Source organism: Capra hircus, chromosome 9 (genome assembly GCF_001704415.2).
Source record: "Capra hircus breed San Clemente chromosome 9, ASM170441v1, whole genome shotgun sequence".
NCBI classification, from domain to species: Eukaryota; Metazoa; Chordata; class Mammalia; order Artiodactyla; family Bovidae; genus Capra; species Capra hircus.
The window spans coordinates 48105845-48126497 of record NC_030816.1 but is presented as its reverse complement, the minus strand read 5'-3'; the positions used below and the strand labels follow the sequence as shown (position 1 = coordinate 48126497).

The 20653-nt window shown below is 40.8% G+C and overlaps 1 protein-coding gene across 2 annotated transcripts in view; it reads right to left on the bottom strand.

The window, feature by feature from the left end:
* UBE2J1 (ubiquitin conjugating enzyme E2 J1) overlaps positions 1-20445 on the bottom strand; it is a 31047-nt gene extending 10602 nt beyond the window's left edge. Inside the window, exons 1-7 of one of the 2 annotated variants that reach the window (XM_018053150.1) lie at positions 20140-20445; positions 11403-11476; positions 9601-9732; positions 5711-5795; positions 5323-5428; positions 2722-2851; positions 1361-1480 (exon numbers count right to left, since the gene is read on the bottom strand). In XM_018053150.1, coding sequence (XP_017908639.1) covers positions 1361-1480; positions 2722-2851; positions 5323-5428; positions 5711-5795; positions 9601-9732; positions 11403-11476; positions 20140-20170 — 678 coding nt within the window. In that variant the 5' untranslated portion in view covers positions 20171-20445. Of the gene's footprint in view, positions 1-1360; positions 1481-2721; positions 2852-5322; positions 5429-5710; positions 5796-9600; positions 9733-11402; positions 11477-19171; positions 19291-20139 lie in introns of those variants that run through there. The other variant, XM_018053151.1, reaches the window with a different exon arrangement.

The following is a 20653-nucleotide window of genomic DNA, read 5'->3' as shown; positions in this document are numbered from 1 at the left end:
CACTTTTTTCTTATACCTTCTTTTCCAGTCCCCTCCAAGAATTTACTTTACAGCACCCTCTCTCCTACTACCTATTTTCTCCAACCTACTTTTTTCTACCCATCTCAGTCTCTTGAATGGGAGAGGACCACACAGTCCCACTTTATATTTGCCTGGGCAAATCTGTATTTGCCCAGCTTCTATTTCAATTTCTCTGACCCTTTAACATCCTCTCTAAACTGGGGAAGGGGGGAAAGATGTGTCTACTCAACCAAACAACCTGTTACAGTTCATCTCATATATAGAAAGGAAAGTCAATGTTTTTTCCCTACAATCCTAATTATTTAGCAACAATCCAGTCACATTTTCTTAATTGGTCTCTCCAATGACCAAGATCCACTAATGTTTAGACAATAGGTCAGGGCACAACTAATAAGATGCACAGCACCCATGGAATCTTTCCTTCAGTGATTACTTATCAGACACTTACTATGTGCAAGGCAGCACTGTCCAACAGAATATTTTCTGAGATGACAATAATGTTCTATATCTATGCTGTCCAAAACGGTAGCCACTGGCCACTTGGGGCTTTTGAATGCTTGAATTGTGGCCAGTGTGACTAAGGAACTTAATTTTTAATTTAGCTTAATTCTGAATAAAAACAAGAAGTTTATTCGGGAAGTGATCCCAAAAAAGCATGCGCTTGCATGCTTAGTTGCTCAGTTGTGTCTGGCTCTTTGCAACTCTTTGGACTGTAGCCCACCAGGCTCCTCTGTCCATGGAATTCTCCAGGCAAGAATACTGGAGTGGGTTGCCATTTCCTCCTCCAGGGGATCTTCTCAACCTAGGGATCCAACCAGAGTCTCCTGTGTCTCCTGTACTGCAGGCAGACTCTTTACCCTCTGAGTTTTAATAAGGTAAATATAAATTCAGAGAGCCACATGTGGCTAGTGGCTATTCTACTAGACAGAGACAGTCTAAGGCAAATCTCTGACTCCAGGCCTCTGAGTCAGTGCCTTAATGCAGCTTAAGAAACCTGCCAAAGACAGAGCACCTATTGAGAAAGTGGCTAATGTATGTATATTTAATTTAATTCAGAGTCTAGCACTATACTGAAACTAACTTTTCAGAAAAGTCATATCAATAGAAGAAAGGTCTTATTTACAAACCTAAAATTGTTTTAGTCCAGCTCCATTTAACAAAACAGAAGACTCAGAAAACATGAATAACTTGTTTAAGTTACTATAATTCATTAGAGGGACAGCTTGTGTCGGATCTGTCAGGAGGACCAAAACATTCAGAGAGTTCATCTAGAGACTCCTCTTCCTACTGCAAATAATTATGATGATACAGACACAGATGTAAAAGATAAGAGCCATACCGATGTACTTGCTGTAGCACCCTGGAATGTTGCAGGTATATCATCCTGTAAATCATTTAGTGAAAAAGAGTGGTTTAAGTCCGACTCAGCAATAGTCTTTCCAGATGAATTAACTTCTGCCTATTAAAAAAAAAGATACACCCAAGAGCAGTGTCACAAGAGGAGATGTACAGAATAACCCACAACCTACTAAATTCTCTCTTGGATTTATTTTTAATTATTTATTTTAATTACTACTTAAATATCAATTATCCATCAGGTAAGCTCTGAAAACTCATGGTGTCCAACACTGTCCTGGTAATTTAGGAGGAGGAATAGACGATACCTGTTCTCAAGGAGCTGTTACTTGGTGAAGGACAAAACTAATACTCATGGTTCACGGTCCACTCCAAAAAACTCTAAAAACTAAAGTTTTTTGTAATTTTTAGGCATAATCTGACATGTGAGGTTGTTAACAGTGTACGTAATTCCACATTAGTGTAAATATTCCCAGGTTTGCTGATGAGATATTAATAGATTTGATTATCAGGAGCTGCCCCAGATCCCACTGTGCATGTTAGTGCAAGTTTAATATTTTATACCTGAAATTCTGATGTACAAGAGACATCTGGCCCTAAGATTTTCAGAGAAGTAATGTTAAGTACAACAGGAATCCTCAGAAGGAAGAAAATAAACAATATTTATTAAGCACCTCCTGTTTCAGGCACCACAATAAAACAGAAGGAAAAGTTTCTCCCAAGATCTGGACATGGAAGGATATACAGGATGTAGAAAGGTGAGACAAGGGAGGAGGCAGCATGCTGCTTAATGCAGGCTGACTTTTTTGATGGAGCTAATTAAATTCTAGAAGTAATTAAATGTTTGTGCAAAACATACGCAGATCAAAAGGATATGAGAGATACGTCAGAATATTAACAGCAGCTATTGCGTGGGGATGGGATTATGCCTAATTGTTATTTTTCCCTTATCGCTTATCTATAGTTTCTATAATAATAGTTAAAATTTATTAAGCACCAGACAGTTCTAAAGTGAGAATTAACTCAATCCTTATAAAAATCAAACAAGTACCATTATTTATTTACAGATGAGAAAAAGGTACAATATGAGCAATATGTCTCATGTCCTACTACTAATAAGCAGCAAAGCTGAGATATGACCCCTGGCAGAGTATACCAGAGTCCAAGCTTTTAACTATTACTATGCTATAATGCTGCTTCTGAAAATATATTAGTTTTATAATAAGGAAAATAATTTGTAAAGATCTCAGTACAATGGAACTATACTGCTTTACTTTCTATCTAAAATTTGGCTAGGCAACAAAAGGGTTTCATAGTTAGAATTTATTTACAAATTTAGAATACCTTAAAACTGATTTGTCTAGCCAGTTCCTTGGCTTCTTGGTCAGCCTGGCTTGAATCGCTTCCAGATTTTAAAGGCAACAGGATATCCTTCATGGCAAAGCCACATCCCTCACAACAGAAATCTTGTGATCTGGTAGGAAGTAATTTTTTGATGGATATAAATCAGATACTCAAAAGTTGATCTATCTAAGATACTCAAATACCGAGTGATTAAATTTAAAAGAACACTGGACAACTCGATATCATATTCCTACATGTAAATTAGACAATTTTGGCAATAATTACAGTTCAAACAAACACACAAGTTAAACTGTTTTTTTTTTAAGTCCATGTCTATTATTCCTCAATTTTAACTATCTGAAATTTAAAAAAAAAATCAGAGTTTAGATTTCATTTTTTCCCAATATACTACCTCTTTATAAGAAAAGTTTTAGATCTATTAAGACAGCATACAAATTGCTTAACTACACTGTCCTTAAGTTCACACACAACAAGACTATATTAAGTCTGTGTAAAAAGTCCATTATAAAGCTCAAATTGGGAATTCTCTGGCAGTCCAGTGGTTAAGACAGTGCTTTCACTGCCATAGGCGTGGGTTTGATCCCTGGTCGGGGAGCTAACATCCCATATTCTTTTGGTGTGGCCAATAAAAAATTTTTTAAATTGAATACTATTGGGACTTCCCTGGTGGTCCAGTGGCTAAGACTCTGAGCTCCCAGTGCAGGGGGCCCAGGTTTGATCCCTGGTCAGGGAGCTAGATCCCACATGCTACAACTAAGACCCAGAGCAGCCAAATAAATAAATAAAATTAAAAAAAAAAAAATTGAATACTATTTACAGATATTTCCAGGGGAAAAAACCAACAACTCTACTCATCTAAACAGCAGTACAATTTGAAAGATAAAAGACAATTCATGGAAAATCCAGACAATGAAATTCATCATTCATTGTAACAAATAGAAGCTCAAATTAAGTCTTAACTAGACTATTTCCTAATATTAATTTGATTTTCTATGCTTCCATTTTCTATTTTGTATGACTAGAAGTAAATGTTTATAATATACACTGTTACATTACTAAACTTTTACAAAAACTATTTTGTCATACTTCTAGTACAACATAATAAAACTCTTAGATCTTGAAGAACATACTATCACATTATAAAGAACATACTATTTATAATTTCATGTAAACAAAACACTTGTAAAAGCTGTACTAATTTAGTACTTACTGACGAACATTTTTTGTTTCAAAAGAAGTAGCATTGCTGTCCATATCCTTTTGAAAATCAGTAGTATACAAATTATTTATCTTAAAGTGTGTGCACTTTTTTTTCCTCCCCCCTCTATTTTTCAGTCGTGCTGAGCAGCATGTGGGATCTTAGTTCCCTGGCTAGGGAAAGAACCCTCACCCCCTGCCGTGGAAGTGTGGCATCTTAACCACGGGACTACCAGCAACGTCCCAAAATGTGTTCATTTTTTAACTGAGAAGTCAGATGAAGTTTAAAGGAGAAAGTTTATTTTTAATACATTAGTTTATCCATAAGGACAGTATGCTACCATGATTGAATGCAAAATCATGTTTTAGAAAGCCTATATCACAGACTAAGAACCTAGACTACATATAGTGAGAAGTCTAAACAAAAAAAGCCTTATTTTTTTTTTTAACCTTGTACATGAAATGAGCTGGATACAAGTATCAATTTAGAAAGTCAACAAAGGAGATCAAAACAAATGCTATGTATTCAAAGTACATACTATAGTCTGTGAATAGTAGCTACAACGTATATTCTGAACTTGGGAATAACTGTTTAAAAGAAAAGTTGCTGATAAAACAGGGAGTCTATCAAATCTTCCTGAGGGATAGAACCCAGGGATCAAACCCGTGTCTCCTGCACAGCTGGCAGATTCTTTACCGCTGAGGCACCAGGGAAGCCATGCTAGGGTAAGATATACTATCATTTAATTAAACATAACAGATCTGAAGGGGGATAGGCAGCAAAGTTCAGAACAGGACAATGGTCAAACTCAAGAACTGGTCTCCATACTACTCAAAGAGAGGCTACTCTGAATCTACTGGGTTATACAGATAGAATGTACCTGAAAAAAACTAGAAGGCAGAACTGCCGGGAAACTACAATTCGATAAAGAAAATCTCCTTTGCTTTATTCCAGATCTTGTTGTGCACTTGCTATGAGGCAGATGCTACAGATACAAAGATGATAAAGTGGGTTTCCTCCCCGCCTTCAAAGAGGCTTTTAAAATTTTCACAGAAAGCAACATACATATCATTACTCTGGCTTTTTTCTACCTGTAACACTGCCCATGTGGAGATAAATGACCAGTACTGTCTTCTAGAAGATACCGTGCACTGTAGGCTGGTATTACCAACTACTTTTTAAAGCTAGATAGCATGAAATAAATTCTTTAGAGTCTGATCACTCCTGGGGAAATTAATACAACTAAATTTCTAAGACAGCATAACTAAGACTAGATCCTGTAGCGCCAAGGTAGGTCAGACAAAGAGACAGAGCTTATCTGCTAACAGCCATTATCTAGAATGGTATTCACATCTTAACAAACAAGGAAAGGCAAAACTTACTTTTTGGCAAGGGCTCTTCTTTCCTCAGGTGTGTAATCTAGAGAACCTATGGCTCCCTCTCCTTTTGTTGGCATAAACCCAATGATGGCTAATAAAGCTGTTCTTACTGAAATAAAAAGTAAACATCAATCTAAGTTGCTTTGCAAAAGGAACTCAGTCTACTCTGAAAAGGAAAAAGGAAAAGGCTCAGGGTTTCATTAAAAAGATATAAGTAGGGGACTGTATTAAAATGATGCAAAAATCCCAATAGGGAAAAGCATTTTTATTATTTATTCAATAATATAAAATTATTTATCCCAAACAGCTTCAATCTTGAGAGAGTATTATATCTTATTATTTATTAATTGACTCGAGTTCTGTAAGACTTGTATTCACTGTAAATACTCACTGCTCCATGAAGGCTGCCAAGTTTCAGGATGATGTCCTGAGATGCTCAAACAGATTTTCTTGCCTACTTCAAATCGTCCATTAGCCTTAGGAATAAATAAGGCATTTAAAAAATTAGGTATGTGTGTGTTTAATGTTTTATACTTTATAAGCATAAATATATTTTACATATAAATAATTTTTTAAAGAGAATTTTTAGAGGATGGGATCTCTAAGGGATACAGATTTCTGTCTTCTTATAGATACCCCACAAATATTTGTTAAGATTCAGAATGAAAAATAAAAGCTGTCTTTAGAAGCTGTCATAGCACATTTTGAAACTGAGTTCCACAACTGACATCTCAGTAACTGACATATAATGACGTCCTGATAGCCTCCTCTGTGCCTAGTACGGTGCTACGCTCTGGGAAGGAGCTCAAAGACACACAAAGGGTAGGATAAAATCTAAGGACTGGGTGTCACCTAACTAGACCCTGGGGAGGAAGGCTCTGAGGTGGGAGTGCCTCTCAGAAGGATGATGCAATTCCATACAGGAACACAGAAGTGAAAGATGAGAATGGTTTCAGTTTTGTCTTGCTGGAAGAGCTACTGATGGTGTCCAGCAGGCAGGCAGAAATACAGACGTGCTGACGGCAGAAGAAGATAATGCATTCCTGATGCTTGACTTTCACAGAGGTGATCACTGAAACCATTTCACAGAAACAAGAGAAAACAGCTGTAGTCTGAACTTGTAGCATATCCATACTTGGGAGAAGGAGAGGAAGAAGAGGCATGAAGTTAGAATACAAGTTCCAAGTAGGCAGAGTTTTGACTTACTCTCTGCTACACACACAGGGTATATGGCACGAGTTTAATAAATATTTGTCAAATGAAAGCTGGAGAAGATTTTTTCAAAAGAGAGGAAATGAATCAGAAAGAGCAAATACTGAACATCAGCATACATGATGATATCATCGATGAATAGCTGTGGCATCAAATACCCTCCACCAGTTTCACCACGTACCAGCTCTTCCTTCAGACCAGCTGGCTCTCCCTACCATCTAGCAACTGAAAGAAGAGACTCCTAACACAGTAGGGCCCCTACAGGCCTCCCACCCCAGACCTACAGCCAACGTGACTAATTCTCCATATCACCTAAGATTTATTAAGCAGCTTCCATATATCAGGAACCTGACAGTATGATTATATTCTTCATATACATTCCTTTTGAGAACTGAGAAAAATGAATTTCAAAGAGATTATGTAACCTGCGCGTGACATGATGGACATGGCACTGGCCAGAATTCAGGTCTATTGGCTCTAAAACGAATGCTGTTTCCACTATAAACAAACACCATAGGGAAAAACATTAATTTGGTAATGATGACAATTTTTTCTTTCACTATTTGCTACTCCATGTGTATCAGAAGTTTAACTTAGATTGGAAAAGGATGAAGACTGAGAAGAGATGGTGTGATTTCTCAAGCTGCTCTCTTGAGACTGGCGTAGTAAGCATGTTTCAACGGAGTGCTATGTGTGGTCACCAGAATACAAGAGATGACACTATAGAGTTAGGATGTTTTGAAGGTTACAAAGAGAAAAAAAGGCTATAGCTTAAAGTCATAGCAGAGACATGGGAAGGTTTTTGTTTCATTTTTGCTTCTTTCAACTTAGAGGATAATCAAACACATACATGAAAGGAAATGAAGGAAGGAAAGCTTTAACAATTAAGAGAGGAATTTACTGATGGAACAAGGTCCCAGGAAAGATAAGAGAAACCTGGATGTATAGCTTTTCTTTACATGGAGATAAAACATGTGAAGATGGAGAGAAATTCTAAGATATAAACAGTAATAACATAGCTAACATTTATTGAGGACTCTACATCAGTTCTTATTCTAAGCGCTGCATGTGAAGATGAAGAAACTGTAAAAAAAAAAAAAAGATGAGGAAAATGAAGGACAAAGCATAAGGTGAAAAGCTGAAGGAGATAATGGGATGAAATACAACAACAGTAACTACCCTCTACTGAGTACTTATCATGTGCCAGACACTGTGCACAGCACTTTGTCCACTAATTCACTGAATCCTAACAATCACACTATGGCAATGAGCATCACAAGTACTTCTCAGATGCTTCAACTTCCTAGGAATTTTTTTCCAGAAAAAATATAGTCCAAGGTCTGGTCTCCAAAAGCAAAGTTATAATAATAATGATCTACTTTATTTCTTAAGAAGAGATGGCAAGAATACACAGAAGAACTGTACAAAAAAGATCTTCACGACCCGGATAATCACAATGGTGTGATCACTAATCTAGAGCCAGACATCCTGGAATGTGAAGTCAAGTGGGCCTTAGAAAGCATCACTACGAACAAAGCTAGTGGAGGTGATGGAATTCCAGTTGAGCTGTTTCAAATCCTGAAAGATGATGCTGTGAAAGTGCCGCACTCAATATGCCAGCACATTTGGAAAACTCAGCAGTGGCCACAGGACTGGAAAAGGTCAGTTTTCATTCCCATCCCAAAGAAAGGCAATGCCAAAGAATGCTCAAACTACCACACAATTGCACTCATCTCACACGCTAGTAAAGTAACGCTCAAAATTCTCCAAGCCAGGCTTCAGCAATACGTGAACCGTGAACTTCCTGATGTTCAAGCTGGTTTTAGAAAAGGCAGAGGAACCAGAGATCAAATTGCCAACATCTGCTGGATCATGGAAAAAGCAAGAGAGTTCCAGAAAAACATCTATTTCTGCTTTATTGCCTATGCCAAAGCCTTTGACTGTGTGGATCACAATAAAGTGTGGAAAATTCTGAAAGAGATGGGAATACCAGACCACCTGACCTGCCTCTTGAGAAATCTGTATACAGGTTAGGAAGCAACAGTTAGAACTGGACATGGAACAACAGACTGGTTCCAAATAGGAAAAGGAGTACGTCAAGGCTGTATATTGTCACCCTGCTTATTTAGCTTATATGCAGAGTATATCATGAGAAATGCTGGACTGGAAGAAGCACAAGCTGGAATCAAGATTGCCAGGAGAAATATCGATAACCTCAGATATGCAGATGACACCACCCTTATGGCAGAAAGTGAAGAGGAACTAAAAAGCCTCTTGATGAAAGTGAAAGAGGAGAGTGAAAAAGTTGGCTTAAAGCTCAACATTCAGAAAATGAAGATCATGGCATCCGGTCCCATCACTTCATGGGAAATAGATAGGGAAACAGCGTCAGACTTTATTTTTGGGGGCTCCAAAATCACTGCAGATGGTGACTGCAGCCATGAAATTAAAAGACGCTTACTCCTTGGAAGAAAGGCTTTGAGCAACCTAGATAGTATATTCAAAAGCAGAGACGTTACTTTGCCAACAAAGGTCCGTCTAGTCAAGGCTATGGTTTTTCCAGTGGTCATGTATGGATGTGAGAGTTGGATTGTGAAGAAGGCTGAGCGCCGAAGAACTGATGCCTTTGAACTGTGGTGTTGGAGAAGACTCTTGAGAGTCCCTTGGACTGCAAGGAGATCCAACCAGTCCATTCTGAAGGAGATCAACCCAGGGATTTCTTTGGAAGGAATGATGCTGAAGCTGAAACTCCAGTACATTGGACACCTCATGCGAAGAGTTGACTCATTGGAAAAGACTCTGATGCTGGGAGGGATATGGGGGCAGGAGGAGAAGGGGACGACAGAGGATGAGATGGCTGGATGGCATCACTGACTTGATGAACGCGAGTCTGAGTGAACTCCGGGAGTTGGTGATGGACAGGGAGGCCTGGCGTGCTGCGATTCATGGGGTCACAAAGAGTCGGACACGACTGAGCGACTGAACTAAACTTATTTCTTAATGGATAGGAATACGCAAACTACACTTTACAGCCTCCAGGAAGCATTTCAAAAAGCCGAGAATTCTTACCGTTAGGAGAATAATGCTTGGTGGTTTCATGGGATACTCTGGTGGCAGTACTATTCGTCCATGATAAACTCCTCCATCAAAATCAGAATCTGGGGGCCCTCTAACTGTGAAGTGCCATTCAAAAAGATTATCCTGAACAAAAACAATAAGCAACAAGGGATCAAGAACATTAAAAAGTTGGATTGTTTCTACCAGTATTAGAAACATTACTGGGTGAGAAAAATTAACATTTTATACTATTCTAATGCACAATGTCTCAAGTATAAAAGTTATAAGAAAAAGCTATTTAATCTAGCTTTCATGTCACATAAGAGCTAAAATTTTCCTTAATGCATTTTAAAACACATGAGCACCGTTTTCATTGCTGTTGTTTAGTCGGTAAGTCTTGTCCAACTCTTTTGCGACCCCATGGACTGTCCATGGTATTCTCCAGGCAAGAATTCTGGAGTGCGGTGCCATTTCCTTCTCTAGGGGATCTTCCTGACCCAGGGATCAAACCCACGTCTCCTGTATTGGCAGGTGGATTCCTTGCCACTGAGCCACCAGGGAAGCCCCCTGAGCACCATTACATGTTCATAAATAAGATTATAGATTTACATACTTCCTATTACATTAGCTCCATTTATTTTTTCTGAAAAATATCTTCTGGACCCTGAAGTTTTAATATGGATTAACTGCTTGACACATTCCAAAATTCTTCACTTGAATGTCTCCTGGGTTTACTAGAATCTCAATCTTCCTTTGTATGTTTTGTTCAGTTTTTGCATTATTTTGGTGTGTTTTATTGTCAACTACATTTCTCTGAAAGGAATATAAGGGAGAAAATCTGTGCTCTTGTATGTCTAAAAATATATTTATTTTGAGTTCATGCTTGATCGGTTTTTGGATGTGGATTTACTTAATTAATTAAAGTGTTTTTATTAAAAATTTATTTACTTTTATTAAATTATTATTTGATCTAAAAATATTATAGACTTAATTAAACTGATAAATAACCCCTGAATCCCAATTAGTGAAAATGATTATTTATGTAATCAAATAATTTACTATAAATTTGGATTATTTTAGCAAACTTTCCAAATTTATCCCTCATAGATGCCGAAAAGCTTATTAGTAAGTGGTCAGTTAACACATGGGCTGTTAACATTATATGTTAATATCATCGGTTACCAAGTACTTCATAGTTTGCAAAATACTTTCATGAACATTATTACATTTTAGTCCCACCATTACCATGAAAATGAGACTGGGCACATTTAAATACCCTCCTTTCACAGACTGGAAGACTGAGGTAGAGGTAGAGCTGTTTGTACAAAAAGCCCAAACTAGCTGCAGAGACCCCTCAAGGGGCTAAGTCTCCCAAATATAGAGTCTGGAGTTCTTTCTACTTTTCCTCCCTCATACCTAAAGTAATATAGTATCTGAGGCCCCCCTCCCTTTTTTTAGCTGAGCTGTGGCATGGGGGATCTTAGTTCCCCAATCAGAGATTGAATTCCTGCTGTGGAAGACTGGAGTCTTAACCACTGGACCACAAGGAAAGTCCCTGAGACCCATTTTATAGAGACCAGAAATCTGCTTCTTCTAAAGCATCTTATTCTGAATGGCTAACAGAAATACTCAGTGTATACCTTAAACCAACACAACATGGTAAATAACTGTGCTTCAATTTTTAATGGTTTAAAAAAATACTCAGAAAATATAGGGAATAAAATATATCAGTAAAGCATACCAACACATTTATAATGACTCAATGCAGTGAAGAATAACTTTAAGAACCTTAGAAGACAGAGACAGAGACTAACCTCTAAAGGCTGAGCATGGTAATGATCCGTTGGGTCTTTCAGTTCTGCTGCTTCTTTCATCAAACGTTTAACAGCTGAAGCGAAATTCACAAGACAGAGACATTTCAAATAAACTCTTTCCATGTGATCAGCAGATTTACAGACCTAATGAATAAGTTCCTACTTCAACAAAAAACGTGCACAGGACTTACTCAATACAGCATATGATTTAATTATGCGATGACAGTAATAATGGGGGAAGAAAAGGCAGCTAGGCACTAGAAGAGTTACATATTAACTTTAATATATAGAGAAGTTTCAAAGAGATGCTATTTTTCTCTAGTAAGTACTTATATACACTCCCTATTAGGTAGCACTCAAATATTAATTCATGTAATCCTCAAAACAACTGAGATAGGTGCTGTTTTTATCCCCATTTTCCAGATGAAGAAACTGAGACATGGAGAGATTATACATGTCCAAGGTTACATGGTAAATGACAGAACTAGGATTTCAACACAAGCAGTCCAACTGTACCTTGTTAAAGATCTACATTGACAAGAAACATAGCCTCTGGCACTTATGCTCATGAACAGTAAACCCCCTAAAATCCTCAACATCAGAACTTTCCACTCAATATCTTCTTTGACTTAATGGCACTGTCCTGACATCACTGAATCTCCATAGCCCTAACTGAATTCCTATTTGAAATGATTTCTTTGCTAAATTAAAACCTCCAATCCACTGACCCCACAACCTTCTTAATGCCATCTACACCTATACTCACTTCTCTCTATCCATGCTCTTGGCTCTTAGATGTTCCCCTTTCATACTCCCCTAATAAATTCAATTCTAACTGAGCCAACTCAACCATCTTCTAATTAGAAGTCTATACCCAAACAGCTAAGCATTACTGAACAGGGTTTAAAAAGTCACAGAGACAGGCCCACTGATGCTATTATAGAGGTATTATTAACAACCTCTGCTGGGACATGGGGTGCCGCATCCAATGCCACACAAGGTTCTATATCTCCACCCAACACCTTCCAACTAGTACCCCAAGGCTATTCATACCTATTCACTCTCTTCTCTTCCACCTCTTTCAGTTAATGGCACAGACTTTACCCCCATGATAAATGACTGTGAGCAGCCTACAACAGTTTAGAGTCCTATGTGTATCTGTACCCTCTTTCCTACCCTATTGGTTCATAAAGGTCAATCCTTTGATCCCAGCCCCCTCACCCTCAAGCTTTAGATGCTAAAAAAAAAAAAAATGTCAGGACACTGGTATAGGATACAGGATAGCACAGCCAGAGAAACACCAGATAGCTCAAGGCTCTCTGAAACTCTGCTTGAGAACAAACTAACGTAGTTTAATACATGTTATGAGAGAGGTACGCACCAGGTGGGCACCTAACCTGAGAGCAGACAGAAGAGAAAAGGGTTCAGGTACTGAGATCTGAAAGAAAGACAGTAGGAATTATCCAGCTAGGTATGAATAAGCAAAGGAAACAAAAACAGTAAATGTGCAGTGGCACAGATAGGCATGCTATGGGGAGAGGTTACCTGAGAAGCAGCTCACACATAAACAACCAAACAGTTCCTTATGTATCAGGACTTTCACAGAAAATTTCATTAATCAAGGGTTCCTAAGCTGCAAAAACAATTCTTAAGTCACTATCCTATTCCATAACTATTAATACTCTTTTCCATCTCCTACTCTGAACTAATCCCTATAGGCAGAGAATTTGTTCATCTGATCAGTAAATATTCACTAAGCTCATACTAGATGCTATGTGTGCTAAGTTGCTTCAGTGGTGTCTGACTATGCGGAGCAGACGCTATAGCTGCAAGCAAACTAAAATACAGTTTCTGTTATCAAGGAGCTTATAGTCTGGGGGGGAGGAGTCAATGCAAATAATACAATAAATGCTTTATTAGGAACAAGCACATATTGAGACCCAATTTCTCTCCCACCCTCCACCCTCGAGTTCTAGTCACTCGGCTTTGTTCAGTTCTTTGCACACATTCTACCTTCTATTTCAGACCTCCTTCTTCCGCACCAATTCCTCAGCCTGCAGCACTGCTCCTCTTCCCATCCCCCACTTCCTCGAGTCTGGCTCTCACTAGACCTTTAAGAAATTTACTCAGAAGGGTCTCCTTGATACCCTCCTTTGTCCACGTTCAGAGGAGTGACTAGAGATTCCTATTGGGACACATAAAAGTCCCTGAGGAGTCCTGGGAGGAGAGTGGACGCCAGGAACGCTCTCCGAGTTATTTCTAGTGGTCAGTCAGGTTTGGAAACCACCGCTCTGGAGACTACGTTGAGTCCCCTTGCTCTAAGTCCTCACAACATTCTATAATTTCGCTTTTATAAAGTTTACCTTCACTGGTGATTAACACCTGTCTTTCGTGCTCAATAACAACATCTACTTCACTGACGTCTCCTCCGGACTTAGCACACAGTAAACACTCATATATTAGCTGAAATGAATGTTAGTATCTTCCCCCAACAAAACTCTCTTCAAAGATCTGATTAAAAGCAGTGGTTTTCAAATTTATTTGATGAGATAAAATCCTTTGTTCAAAGAAAGGTTTAAGGAGGACCTCAATATATAAAACAGATAACAGCAGGCTAGCATGGAAGGACCTCTAAGCTATCTACCCTCTTCCACCTATTCTAAGAGGTCCAGAGAAAAAAGAATTGAAAACCCTTGGTTTAGAGCCACGTAAAAACACCATTAAGTTAATACTATCAGATATAAATAAAATCATGAAAGTTGTTTAACATGACTAGTTTTACATGATTGCTGTTAGCAATCAAAGATGCCAAGTAAACTGTTTTTTCTTTATTTCTCATCAGCTGGCTGCATAAACTGACGAGGTCAGATTTTATTCATTCCGTAACCTTATCACATTTTTCTCTGTTTCTTCCTCACTCAGTTTATTAGGAGAGAAGAAAATAAACATCCAATGGATATTATGAGAGATGTATGGAAGGGTCAGAACTGCTGCAAGAAAGAATTTAAAGGAACAATCACTGGCTCAACTGAAACAAGAGGGAAAGGGGCAGGGCACAACCTCTGAAAGAATGACATGGCCCAAGGCCCATCAGCAACAGAAACTGATTAGAACCAAATAGGTCCAAGATGGCAGACAAGTGGACTTCCACTAGACCTTGAGCCTCAGTATATGTTTATGCTCTTTCTAACACTTCAGCAAGCTAAAGGACACACCAACAGGCACCATGACAGTTCCAAGGCAGTTCCTCCACCAAAAAGTGGGCAGTGGCCCAATTCCAAAAAATCCCCACCCCCTTTCCCAAAACGGCTATTACAGTCCTCCCACTCATTAGCCTATGAAATTACCCAGCCCATCAAAGCTAACGACATCATATCTCCAGGCACCTCTCACCTTCTGTGACGGCCTACACTCTGTCTGTAGAGTGTGTTTCTCTCTAAATCCACTTCTTACCTATCACTTTGTCTCTCACGGAATTCTTTCTGCGATGAGACATCAAGAACCTGAGCTTCATTATGTGCGGAAACCAGATGTGTGATCCCAGTTGGAGGACTGTGGGTTCTGGCTGAGTTCAAATCCTGGCCAAGTGAGTTCAAGTCTTAATATGAGGTGCAAGGTTTCACATGGCTTCACCAAACAAGTTGATTTATTAGTTCATGGGCCAACATAAGGACATACCATGTGAGAGCCAAAGTACATAGTCAAACAGAAGGTAAAACTATTCTAGTGTACTTATAATTCATTTTTCTGGAAACAACATATACTATGAACATTTTTCTGAAAAAGAACATGGACTCTGGAATTAGATCTGCATTAAAATTGGCTCTGACATTTTGTAGCTCTAAATACTTGAAAAGTCTCCCAGTCTTATTCTGCTGTAATGTTTATATCTGTCACATGAAAGTCAGTAATTTCTTCACATAGTTCTCCTTTCCTTTTCACCCCTCCCTCTTCACCAGGTCAGAAATGGACTGGGATTCAAGGTCCTTCAATGATTCTCTCTGGTTCAAATGCAGGCCTTAAGCATATGAAGTTGGCAACATGGCATGGCTCCCTGCCCGCAAAAGACATGTCACTGCTATGGAATAAGTCAAGATTCAAAATACTGCCTGGAAACTAGGGCTGGAGCATAGTATGCTCCTGACACTCCATCTCTTGCTAACACATGGCTAGTGAGGAAACTTCCCATTCCAGCTCCTCTCTTAGCTCTTCACAAGGTTATAAATGGAACTCTCCAACCATGGTAAGATAAGATGTGATAGCAAAGGAAAGGAAGTTGGGGAGCACATGCATTCCTGCTTTCTTCTTTTCATGGAGGCCACATGACCACTTTGGATCCAATCTCTAGGTTTTAAGGGCCTCCCATTAGCATTCTTCACATGCTCAGCTAACTCACTGGACTTTGGAGACAAAGCTCCAGGAAAAGGGGATCATTTACTGGTCACTCTCATGCATCTATATTCTCTTGGAAAATAAATATCTTGATATCATCAGACTCCAAAGCATGGGTAAAATGCAGGAGCCAGGCTTATCAAGGATGTGAAGCCAATGTCATGCTCCCCAAGAGCCTCTTCCTGCTCCCATAGTGAAGACACTTAAGCAAATATTTAAGGACTGATATTTCTGCCCAGGAAGATCTTGCAAAGGTATATATTCGACAAACATTTAAAGAATATCTGAGTTATGGAGATAGAAGAATGACCAAAACTGCTTCTTGTCTTCAAAAAGCTCGTAGAGAAAGACATGAAAACAATTAAAACAGAAATACTGACCAAGTGTGCACAATCACACGGACTCCTTAGTATGCCTAGGGAAGCTGGACAAGGTGGAACCTTAAAGAAGACTGAAGAACTAATAGGAATCTCACATGAATCAAGGCATACAGGTTAGAGCTGCTCCATCTGGATAATCACTCAGGCCAAATGGATAGATGGTGAAAATGCAAAGGAGCGTAAGAGTGTTAGGAGATGAGGCTGGTGAGGAAGGCAAGGATCAAATCACGCTCAGCCCTCTGTGTTTAGTTGTTCAGTTGTGTCTGACTCTTTGTGACCCCATGGACTGTAGCCTGCTAGGTTCCTCTGTCCATGGGATTCTCCAGACAAGAATACTAGAGTGGGTTGCCTATCCCTTCTCCAGGGAAACTTCCTGACTCAGGAATAGAACAGGGGTCTCCTGCACTGCAGGCAGATTCTTTACCAGCTGAGCTACCAGGGAAGTCTACTTTGAACTTTATCCATAGCTACAAGGAAGCTATTAAAATTTTGTCAATTTGAGGGGGCTTCCCTGGTGGCTCAGCTGGTAAAGAATTCGCCTGTAATGCAGGAGACCTGGGTTCAATCCCTGGGTTGGGAAGATCCCCTGAAGGGAATGGCTACCCACTCCAGTATTCTGCCATGGAGAATTCCATGGACTGTAGAGTCCATGGGGTTACAGAGTTGGAAACAACTGAGCAACTTTCACTTTCACCAGGAAGCTATTAAAATTTTGCCAATTTGAGGACTGACCTAATCAGTTTTTATTTTGTTTCAACTGATCTGGTGATGATGGACAGTAACTGATTAGATATATGTGACTTTGTTCACTGGTGCCCGCATGGAAATGCATGTATTTGTGTGTGTTTCAGGGTAGGGAGTGGAATAAAAAAGTAGACCAAGATCTCAAAGATGACTCCCATGGGTTCCTGGGGGCTGTCAATTCCTGAGATAAGGAAAGAGGGGGAGCAAAGAAAACTGATTGGTTTCTGGTTTTTACACTTTGTAGAGATTTTTGGCAGGGGGTAGTTTGTGGGAAATCTAGGTAAAGATGTTAAATCACCAGTAAGTTCTGTGTATCTGTAGCCTAGCAGAAGGGTTTAAATCAGACATGAAAACTTGAGAATGATTAGCGTGAAGGGGCAGTAGATATCCTGGGTATGGACAGAGTAAGTGTGTGCTCGGTCACTTCAGTCGTATCCTACTCTTTGCAATTCCATGGACTGTAACCCGCCAGGCTCCTCTGTCCACGAGATTCTCCAAGCAAGAATATTTGAGTGGGTTGCCATGCCCTCCTCCAGGGGATCTTCCTGACCTAGGGATTGAACCCGTGTCTCCTGTGGCTCCTGCACTGCAGGCAGGTTCTTTACCACTGAGTTACCAGGGAAGCCCATGGATAGAGTAACTCCTATATTTTTGATGGAGGTAATGGGTGCCTTTGCACCAATTTCTTATATGCCAACCATCTGCTGAACGAGCAGATAGGGCCCTTCTGAAGAAATCTTGCCACAGGAAGTTCTTTACACGTTATGTCCCCTTACTTTGTACTCTGAGACCCTGATACTTAGACCAGAACAGACCCAAAAAAGAGAGCAGGGTGCCTGATCCAGAAGCAACTACTGACAGGGTAGTCAGAGGCTTAAGAGGTAGCCTCACATAGAGTTCTGCCCATTATCACAGGTCCATTCTAGAAAAATCATTAAAAATACATTGTTCCATCTATAAAATGAACAAATTTACTATCCATATGCTAACAAACTGGCCTTTAACCAGTTATTTGTATTGTCTTAATTGTCCCATCCATATCTCTAAGACAATTCCACGTCAGACAGAAAAAGGGTTATAGCTCTTACATTGTGCAGCGTTTTTAACCACTTCCTTTCATGCATTCATTACCTTAAAAAGTATTACCAGACAGAAAAAAACAAAAAAAACATTTTCAAAAAAAGAAAACATTTTCACTATGCTTTCCGCACTTTCAATAAGTTCCATATTTCAGCTAATTCACTTTTTCTGTGAACACCAAATGATCTGTAGAATTAAAACAAAAAGTTTAAAAAAACTCTTTTTTAGAACAATAGCACTACCTCTGAGGAAACGAAACCGAAAAGACGAAGCAATTTATTATACAGCTAGAAGCATGTCTACCAAAGAAAGCTCAACCAGTACCTACCTTACAGTAGGTCATACAGTGTAGAAACAGAAAAAAATTCTGAAGAATTTTATAAGCTTATCACAGTCTCGGGTACAATAACCTATCAAAATTCAGCAAAGTCCTCTGACAACAATCTCTTGGGACCCACCAACACTCCATTCCAAACTGCACTATTACTCATTTTCATTATTCTCTGGACATTCCACTAAATACCTCAGCTGTCTCAAGGAACTTGGTACCATGTGACCAAACAGTCATCCTACATTTTACCCACATATTTTTATTAAAATCTAGCACAATTTTCACATTCTAAGCATTCCACCATCTAATCTTAAAATTAAGCTTTTCTTTCCCTCGTTCTCTTTCATCTCCCTTTATTCCCCCTGGCGTAGGAGATGGGTTGAGGATGGCAGGGGTGGTGAATCCACTGAAATTGAATCCTATAAACGTACTTCTTGGAGAGTCCAAACCCTTCCGCGGATTTATTTTTTTTTAAGTCTATGGCTCCCCCAAACGTTATGACTGATTCTTGGTTACCGGAGAACGTTTCTTAGCCTGACAGAACTCAAGTTAACAAAGCTCTGTTCAATCAGTATCCTCAGGCTTTTCTTCAGTTTTTGTTATGTTTTTAAGTCATTAAAAAAAATCCAAGATTCACAGTATCAACTCTCTCCATGAGCATGCTAATCTTGCTGATTCTTACTGAGAAGTCGCTTCTTCGGAAGGGGAAAAAAAAAAAAAAAAGAACCAATAAAGGTTGGCCAAACCATCACTAAAATCCTTTATTAGGATTATTTAGACCTGAAGTGTGGAGTTTCTCCCTCTGAACAAATTTATCAAGGTACAAATCCAATACCACTTACAGAATCCAAAGGTTTGTTTGAAGCCTGTCTTAATCTGAGAGCTGCTTCCTTTTCGTGCTTCTTAATTTTGTTGTTTAGTCACTAAGTCGTTTCTGACTCTTTCGCGACCCCATGGACTGTAGCCCGCCAGGCTCCTCTGTCCACGGGTTCTCCAGGCAAGAACACTGGAGTGGGTTGCCATTTCCTCCTCCAGGGGATCTTCCGGACCAGAATGCACCCCGCGTCTCCTGCACTGGCAGGCGGATTCTTTATCGCTGAGCCATCAGGGAAGCCCGCTTCTTTATTATACACCAGAAAAGTATTTGAGGCTAGGATTGTTTGGCTGCTTCTGTGAATGAAGCAGGGGTATTAAAGACAGGAAGAGAAGTTTCTATGCCTGAAAAGAGGCATACATACATCATACCAGTATGGCTAAAATCATGGTTAGTTCTAAAGTACATGGTTCAACTAGTTTTCTTAGCTTTTTGGTTAACCGCTTTAGTCCAGAACATTTCCTTTATGTCTGTAATTCTATTTGCCCCAAAGCCTGCAAACAGGACGTTTAAACGAAATCCTCAAATGAGAGTGAGTCAAACAGCTAATAAAAGTCCGGTGGCGGCGACGGAGAAGAGCTAACGACCGTGTTCAAGGCGCAGGTAGGGCAAGGGGTTGATCTCTATTACTCACGGCCATCACCATTACACCTGTTCGCGGGGACGAGCTGATAACCCAGTTCTACGTGGCGAAAATGAGGGAAGGGCAGTCGGGGTGCGGAAGGGAGACCCCAGGTTTTGTGCCTGCCGGGCCGCCCGGCTCCGCGGCCTGCACCAGCCCGGCAGGCGGCGGGCTGGCGTAGAGCGCGGAACCGGGAGCGGAGCGGCGAGTGGCGGCCGACGCGAGGGGACCGCGGCGCGGGTCCCCGGGGTCCGGGGTCACTCCCCCATCGCGCTCACCGTGCGGCACCGCCCCCTGCCCACAGCCCCGCTCACCCGGACTCTTCAGGTTGTAGCGGGTCTCCATGGCGGGGGGCTGGCCCGGCTCCAGCCTCCCGGCCCGCCGCCGCCGTCGCCGCCTCTCCGCGCCGCCGCCTCCCGCGTCTCAACTCGGTTCGGGCCGACCGGGTCTGGCCGAGGAGCCTCCGCGGTGGCCGCCCCGCCCAGGCCGGGACTGCGGGCGGGGCGGGAGGGCGCGGGCTCCGCGGTGGCACCGCCTCCTGCGCTGCTCCCCCGCCTCCCAGAGGGCCGGGCAGGCGCCGGCGCCGGCCGGGGTGTCGCTGAAGCCGGGGCTGGGCTGGAGGTCAGCCTCCTCGTCTGGCCGCGGGCCCAAAGCCGCCACGGCCGCCCGGCCTGCGTCACCCGCCCTCGCCCAGGTTTTGTGAAGTTGTCCTGACGTGGCAGTCGCTTCGTGGCGGGGGCGCGGCTCGGCCGCTGGTCACCTCCCCGGTCCCGCGAAGCGCACTCCCGGATCTGCAGGAGCGGGCGGCGCTCAGGTCTTAGCCTTGCC